The sequence below is a fragment of the Tigriopus californicus genome, chromosome 1 (assembly GCF_007210705.1).
Source record: "Tigriopus californicus strain San Diego chromosome 1, Tcal_SD_v2.1, whole genome shotgun sequence".
Lineage (NCBI taxonomy): Eukaryota > Metazoa > Arthropoda > Copepoda > Harpacticoida > Harpacticidae > Tigriopus > Tigriopus californicus.
In genome coordinates this window covers 11,217,111-11,225,091 of record NC_081440.1, presented here as the reverse complement: position 1 = coordinate 11,225,091, position 7,981 = coordinate 11,217,111, and the positions used below count along the sequence as shown (strand labels likewise).

The window sequence follows — 7,981 nt, the reverse complement described above, 5'->3', positions numbered from 1 at the left end:
GATGAAAATATTTTCAATCCAGGCAGTTATTGTACTGTTGGCTGTCTTAGTCCCATTTAGAGTAGTGTTCTGAATGTTACTGTAATGTGTTGCAACCATACCTACAGCTCCACTTTCACCCTATGTGCCAATATGTCTTCATCATGGCTGTTAATAAAATCACCAAAGCTTCCAGTTCTGATGAACCAAGTACAATCTGCATGACACACCGACAGGCCAAAATGTTTTCTCATGGCATGTCATGCTGTCAAAGCTTTCATTCAAAAATAAAAAGACGTTTTCAATAAGATGAATGATTGAAGGACTGGAATGCTTCAAGATGGCATGAAGTTGCCTGACATTTGAGTGTGTTTAGTACCAATATGAAGCAAGCATTGGCAGAGCAAGTAGTCTGGTGCTTAAATTGCCCAATGAATGCCCCAACTTGGGTTTGTACAAAAGCACTTGAGAGGGAAATAGTGGGGCCAAATTAACTCAAGCATATTTCCTACCATGGCAAATGATATCAATTCATATAGGAAAAGGAGTGATCTGCACCAATAATCACAGGGCAACGTGGCTTTGGTTCAATACCTGGTTTGTTTCTGGTAATTTGCTGGTAAGTACAGCCCAAGCAATCCTCATTTTGCGACTTTCCAGAGCTAATCTTCTGGGCTTCCTAAATTAGCCGCGGCTCTCTGCTTGGGATAAGCTGGGCCAAGTTCTAAGACTGACCAAACCTTGCTTGTAAATAGGTAGAACTTGGGTGTTTGTCAGTAGTCAGTAGTGTCCACATCAATGAACTAGTGCAACAAGACACACGCAACCTCCTGTTAGGCCATTTGAAGAAAAAGCCCTGGAAGTGGTGGTGGTGGAAGTGGGTAAAACTTGGGTGAACTAGCGAATGAGCAAGTGAGTGAGTGAGCCGTTGTTTGTGCTGAGCGTGAAACAAAGTCCAAAAGGTCGAAAAGATCCAACATCTCTATATATTTCTCAAGTATCACCGTTGCCCTCCATCTGGACCAACATGAGGGGCCTATCCACTGACTGGGGTTGGGTCGCAGGTCTGGCCCTACTTTGTCTGATCCCCTTGGCCTTGGGCGATGATGAAGGCTCCAGCTTGGAAGACATCTCCACGGTGCTGGATAACGAGGAAGCGATCACGGGCTTGCGGATGTGGCCGCCTAACGGAAAGCGTATGGCCAGCGAGAACGGGGACTACACCGTTCGATGCCAATACAACGACTCTGAGGCCCAGATCAAGTGGTACGAGGTCCCGGACGAGGGTAGCGAGCGGGAGCTTACCGAGGACGAGGTCGAGATCGAGATCAATCCCGAGTCCAAGTCGTCTACCCTCACCGTGCCCCAGGCGATGGTTAAACGCGGGTTGTACCGCTGTAAGGTGGGCGAGCAAGTGGGCGAATTCACCTATGAGAGCTTCTTCAAGTTGGTGCCTTTCACCTTGTCCAACACGGTCATCGAGAAAGACGACTTGAAGCTCTTCTGTCGCCTCAGACCCGGATCGCTTTCGGACGGGTCACCCCGGTTCAGTTGGTTCAAGAAGCCCGAGGGCCAACCCGAGAGCGAGGGCGTGCCCATCAAGACCAATTCCTCGGATACCATCGATGGCGAGCCCCACATTAAGATCATTCAAGTCGAGGACGATCAGTCCATGTTGAAGATTGAAGACGCCCGCTACTCGGACCGAGCCATCTACGGCTGTAAGGTTGAAAATAGCTACGGTCAGATGGTTACGGCGCAAGCGCTCGTGCGAGTCAAGGATAAGTTGGCCGCTCTCTACCCGTTCATTGGGATTGTGGCTGAGGTGATCGCCCTCTGCCTCGTAATCTTCATGTGCGAACGTCGGAAGACCAATGACTGTGACGACGAGGATGACGGAAACGAGGAGGAAGAGTTCAACGGCGGCACCCCGGCTCACGGCAACAACAGCAATGTCCGTCGCAGGAACTAATTAACCAGTTCTGATCTCGACAGCCCACACTAGTCATCGTCATTGGGAAGAACCACCCTTACACCTAGCTTCCATGAGTCGTTCCTTTCGCAGCTGTCCGAAGGCCATAGTTTTGAAGCCATCTTTTACTCATGCTACCGCACATTAAATTAGAAGAATTGTCGTTCTTATCCGTTTCGTTTCATGATTTCTTCCATGTCCAAAGTTTAAGCGAATGGTCGTAAAATGAGCACGTGGCCAGAAGATCCGCCGAGGTCGGCCCAACTTGGAAATCGACGCCATACGCTAAACTCGTGTGCTCCTCGTAACGATCCAAAACTTTGAGTTGGGACTCGATTTGTTGAACCAGCGCGAAACCGTTACTCATGCAAGCCGTGACATAAATGTCGGCCAAAGTGGCTTTTTGTTTAATGCGCCAGACGCCACCACCCAAGTTCAAGGAATCCCGGCTCTGTTTCATGTTTCTTGAATCCCAAGTGTAGATGGACTCGTCATAACTGAAAAAGAGTCGCCACCATATTCAGTTGCATCCTTGAGTATTGGATGAAGTGGGATGAAAACTTTACACATGTTCATAACTCAGTTTGATTCGTTTCCATAAATTTTATTGGAAAAAATAAAACCGATTTCTTAGAATCTGTCCCTTGTCCATACATTTTATCACATACCTTCCGGAAAGCAAGCAATGCTCTCGATGGAGATCCGACAAGAGACTTGTCACTCCGGCCCCATGTTCTCGGCACTTGAAAATGGGTTCAGGGCTGCGGATATCGTGCCCCAAAAGAACGGCATCATCGCCGCCGGAGTAAAATACGTTCGAGTCCCAGGCATTGAAGGCGCAAATCCAAGCCTCATAGTCATGGCTTTTACGAGACTCGATGAGCTCCAGGCTACGGTTCGAGTTCACTCGAGCGATGGAGATCGAGCCTTTGGAGTCGCTGATGGCTATCAAATCTTCCGCACGAGTGCCATCTTTCCTGCAATTCCACTCTAACGACAAGGCTAAGGCCTCATCTTTCGTCACTGGCAGTTTATGAAGTACCACCAAGGCCAGAGAGTCGTCAAGCTCGAAAAGTGTTACAAACCCAAGAGCATCGACAACAGCCAACAGAGACGATTCACTCCTCGGATGCCATCGCATGTCTAGGATGGCCGCGGTTTCCAATTGGCTCTTTAAAACCAGCTTGTGATCCTCCAATTGGTGGATGTAGATGCGTCCGCGTCTTTGCGAACCTGAAAAGGTCTCTTGAGCCGATTGGTCAACTTGATATGTCCCTACCGCTAAAATATCCAGGCATCCCGATGTTGGGCACCATTCCACCGTATCAGCGCTGTACTCAGTGTCCCAAGAATCTAAGGTCTGAATAGTCATGACTGGGGATGAGCCTGTAACGAATCATAGAAAACGACAAATTTATTGTTCTCAGACTTTTGCATTAGTTACGCATACGAACATTGGTACAGAACTACGTATATTCCGGCCATGAAAGAAGAGTTGGAGGTGGGAGATTGAAGGAGTTTGTCCCTCCCTCCTCCCCAGGTTAGGAACATTATTTTGTAGGTAGGTATATACGTTGATGATTGATCACACTGTGAGACCTTGAGAAACGTTAGAACAATGTCGTCGTCTCAGGCATAGTATGAAAAATACAAATCACAGACACATTTTCATTCATTGTTTCGATGCTCTCTCCACCTCGAGCAGAGATTCTCGGACCAGAATACGGGCATGAATGATACCCCGTTTGAGCCTTTCAGCACTGGACTTGCTGCCCGCATACGAGGGTCGGATATCCTTGCCCATCTCTTCCAGGACCAACAGCAATTGCGAGTACTTGGAATTTTGAGTCAAGCATGCCAAATGAGCCGTTTGATTGGTATTAGTTGCAGCCTCGTTTTGAGATGACGACGCCGATGCGGCTGACAATGAAGAAATCACGGGGGTGGAAGAAGGGCAGAGATTCGTGTTGATCAACGCTCCGATGCCGTTACTCCCGGAAACATTTTTCGGTGACGGAGCTCGAGATAGATTGGGTGAGAACGAGGGGGGAGGGATCTCCCAGTATTTGGAGGAGGGCGGCGGAACCGCAGGAGGGGTCGTGATGGATGACAGCACATTCGGATGAGTGAATCCATAAGATTTAGGGATACTATTAAGTGCCGCGTGCAGATCCAGCGGCGAGACCGGCGATCCACGGCTCGAAGGACCCAAATCGAGCGGGGTTCGAAATGGTGAATTCGCCGCGTCCTCGAGCGACGTGGCCACGGATTGAGCACTCTGTGGCTTCGAATCACCCTTGGAGGTGCTCCGGATGAAAGACTTGGATCGACTATCACTGAACATTGTGGACGGACCCAACACGCATGAGAGGCAGATCTGTCACTTCATGTCCGGAATCAATCTTCCAACACGACTAGTCCAGGAATCTGACATTTTTTTTGAAGAGCAAGCGAATCATCCTCATCCTACTCATCATCTCGGCGGGCGGCGTGTTTCCTCCTGGCTTTGCTCTCTAACCTGACCAACGAGCAACGCTCGATCCAGAAGGAAAGTAGTATGTTCAAGTTCGTGTCCATTTTTTGTCCATGATGCACTTTTCTGTGCAGAGACAGACAGAGAAAGACAGGCAAAGAAAGACAGTCAGAGAGAGAAAGAGAGATACAGTCAGAGACAGAAGGAAAGAAGGAAGAGAGAAGAAAGAGAAGAAAGAGAAGAGAGATTTGTTTCTTTCTCTCTATCTTTCTTCATGTTCTCAGCCTCTCTGACTGTGCTCAACCCAACCAACCCGGCTAGGGGAGCGTCGTTCATCTTAAATCTTCCGATGGGTGGACGCATGCACACGTATCCACACGTCCTCCTTGTCGGCCTCTTCCTGCGTACGCCTTCACCACCACCCCATACTACTACTAAGTACTACTCAACAAATAGTGCACTAGTTACGGTCTGTACGAGGGACGGATGAACGGACGGACGCACGTTCTCTCCACCTCCACCATCAACTCGTTCCCTTTGTGAATCCAAGACAACGACCGACGTGTCTCTTAACGTCGGCTGAATACGGCCAAGTTGAATCAAATTTATTACAACATTTACACAGGCTAACACGAAAAGATGTTCATAACAAAAGTTGAAAATCAAACATTGATCTGGAGTTCGGTAACGGCTTGCCCCCGCTTCAGTTTAGTTGTTGGATGAAAACTTCGTCGCAAAAAGACAATCCGTTAATTTTTTTGATTTCTTTACAGATACGAGTCGTACGTGGCTTGTTGCTATAGCGCTAATAAGTTTTTAGTGGCAAATAATCCGTAAGTTGATATATTGCTTAAGAACTTTAGCTCGAGACGGAGTCAAAAAACCTTACCAGGGCTCTGTGACAAGTCAATATTGATTGGCATGAAGGAATCTGTGGGATCTGTCTTGTGTAAGCACAAATTTAAATCACTTTAAATTTGATTGGTTGGTAATTAGTACAGAACGGATAAGTTCTGAGACTTTGCTTTCATTTGTTTTCGCCATTTCCAGGACAAAAACAAAGTCGGGAGCCGATTTTGGCTGAAATTCAATTTTATTAATGGGCGATATTTGGCCATTTTTTTTTAAAGCCTAGCCACTAAAATACTAATGTTCATTTTNGAGTTCGGTAACGGCTTGCCCCCGCTTCAGTTTAGTTGTTGGATGAAAACTTCGTCGCAAAAAGACAATCCGTTATTTTTTTGATTTCTTTACAGATACGAGTCGTACGTGGCTTGTTGCTATAGCGCTAATAAGTTTTTTAGTGGCAAATAACCCGTAAGTTGATATATTGCTCAAAAACTTTAGCTCGAGACGGAGTCAAAAAATCTTACCAGGGCTCTGTGACAAGTCAATATTGATTGGCATGAAGGATTCTGTGGGATCTCTCTTGTGTAAGCACAAATTTAAATCACTTTAAATTTGATTGGTTGGTAATTAGTACAGAACGGATAAGAAAATATATTCCATATTTTTCATTTGAGACTTTGCTTTCATTTGTTTTCGCCATTTCCAGGACAAAAACAAAGTCGGGAGCCGATTTTGGCTGAAATTCAATTTTACTAATGGCAATTTCGCTGCTAAACATATTTAGGGCTGATCTAGGCTCAATTGTTTCTTAGATTCTGAATTGTTGGGGATTGATCGTTGTTTATGAAGGGACTACATTACAGTTCCAGGTCATTGATGCTTGAAAAAGCTGTCCCTAAAGCTATACATGAATATGAGTTGTTCATCAAAAAGTGCATGTTTATGAACAACAACAATCTTACTCATTGAGCTAGACCAAGGACGGCTCTGCCCTGGACACATAGTCACCCTAGAAATCAACAGCTGCGAGACATTGAAAGGGCTAAATTTGAAGTGAAAGGCTTTGACTGCCTTGACCTCACAAAATCTGTATATGCATAATCCATCAACCATTTGCCCCGAACAGCTGGGGAGACAGCTGCAGTTTTAACAATCAGCTGAAAAATGTAGGTCTCGATCGTAACAATATAAAAATATTTGAAATTTACTGCCCGGATACAGATATTCCTGATAGCCGCGCACGCTAAAACACACTGTTTTATGCCGGTATAGTCTGTTGGTGAATGCGAGTCCTGCTACAGCTAGATTTTTCGACTTTTTTTCCAGACTTTTCATCACAATGGCAAGACATTAGCATAAATATGTCTAACATGGACCTGTCTGGGGCCAATTTGCCTGTTTGCCTCCAATTATTGAATGAATAATTAATGTCCAAACGGGTCAGATAATGCAATTTTGGATTTAAATTATTTTTAGGAAGCAAGTATTAGTGTGGGATGCTTTTATTAGTCATGGAGTCCATTTTCGTTTTTGCTTGTTGCACCAGTATGAAAGTTTCATGAATTTATACCTACATTTGGGCTCTGTTTGTGTGTTTAGATATTGGTTGAGCCCTTTCCAACCCAGCCCAGCTAAAACTATTGCATTGACCATTATTGCTTAAGTCCTTTTCTTGTGGGGGTCAGATGAATGGATCTTACAATTTGGCACACACCAATTAGGACACAACATCAAGACGTGTGAAAGGGAGCCTGATATGAATTCATTTAAACCAAGCAAGAGGTTGTTTAACATGAAGAAGTTGAGATTAATGACATCTGATTGGGAAGATAGCAAGTATTTCTGCATGAGTGTCTCTCTTAGCATGCCGGCCTGTGATTTTTTTGGAAAAGAATATCAATCGGACTTTGTTCAAAAAGTGTTGCAAACTAGCAAAAAGGCTGAAGAGCACAGAGCACCTCGAATCCAGTAATTGTAGCTAGTCTCCAAAAAAGTTGGACGTAGTTCAGGGTAAGATTAAGGCCTCCATCAAATATGACCACTTACAAACTGAGAATAAGGTGGTTCAGGAGGTCAGGTTGAATCCGAAGGCTTTTTTCTCTTATGCGAACTCTGAGAGAAAAATGAAACACTCTGTTGGGCCTTTTGAGGCTGCTGGGGCAGCATTAGCAATCTAGAGACTATGGCTAACATGCTTGAGATCAGTTCTTCCTATGTGTTTTCAATCCCGCTGAGTTCAGAAGCAACAGCACATTACTCTGAAGATGAAATCTGTTGGAATTGACAAGGTTAGTCAAGTAGAGCGTTTAGATGATCTTGTAGTCACAGATCAAGATGCTTTAGAGGCCATCAGGGACTTGGGGCTTTAAAGTTCTCCTGGTCCTGCTGGCTATATTTTTTTTGACATCTCAGTTTCTGATGAGATGCTCACAGGTTCTCGCTCCTGTTTTCTCGTACTTGATGCGTTGCATCTTGGATCAGGGCAAGTTTCCATCTTCACTAAGGTTAGCTCATGTTGTTTCAATTTTTAAAGGGGGAGATAAGTCGCTCCCCAGTAACTATAGGCCGATTTCTCTCACTTCAAATATTGCGAAAGGTGTTTGAGAAGATCATGAAGTTCAAACTTATTGAATTTCTGATATTCATGAAGTCCTCCTCTTAGCCAGCCCGGGTTCCGAGCACAATTTTTAATCTCTCTCACAACACAA

General features: G+C 45.2%; 3 protein-coding genes across 4 annotated transcripts in view; 1 reads left to right on the top strand and 2 right to left on the bottom strand.

Annotated features, from left to right (window-relative positions):
- Positions 1 to 969: 969 nt before the first annotated feature.
- On the top strand, positions 970 to 2,587 carry LOC131891913 (basigin-like; the record flags this gene model as incomplete). Its single annotated transcript, XM_059241640.1, is given in 1 exon segment — positions 970 to 2,587. A coding segment is annotated over 1 exon segment (945 nt). The 3' UTR covers positions 1,952 to 2,587.
- LOC131891678 (diphthine methyltransferase-like) overlaps positions 1,592 to 7,981 on the bottom strand; it is a 9,866-nt gene continuing 3,476 nt past the window's right edge. Inside the window, exons 1-3 of one of the 2 annotated variants that reach the window (XM_059241343.1) lie at positions 3,406 to 3,541; positions 2,620 to 3,337; positions 1,592 to 2,448 (exon numbers count right to left, since the gene is read on the bottom strand). In XM_059241343.1, coding sequence (XP_059097326.1) covers positions 2,133 to 2,448; positions 2,620 to 3,337; positions 3,406 to 3,502 — 1,131 coding nt within the window. In that variant the 5' untranslated portion in view covers positions 3,503 to 3,541 and the 3' untranslated portion in view covers positions 1,592 to 2,132. Of the gene's footprint in view, positions 2,449 to 2,619; positions 3,338 to 3,405; positions 3,542 to 7,981 lie in introns of those variants that run through there. The other variant, XM_059241421.1, reaches the window with a different exon arrangement.
- On the bottom strand, positions 3,348 to 4,962 carry LOC131892090 (cyclin-dependent kinase 2-associated protein 2-like). The gene has a single exon (XM_059241871.1). The coding sequence runs from the start codon at positions 4,293 to 4,295 to the stop codon at positions 3,624 to 3,626; it is 672 nt and encodes a 223-aa protein (XP_059097854.1). The 5' UTR covers positions 4,296 to 4,962; the 3' UTR covers positions 3,348 to 3,623.

What these genes read in the sequence shown, in the direction of transcription:
- LOC131892090 (XM_059241871.1), bottom strand. Translation starts at nt 4,295, where the DNA reads ATGTTCAGTGATAGTCGATCCAAGTCTTTCATCCGGAGCACCTCCAAG.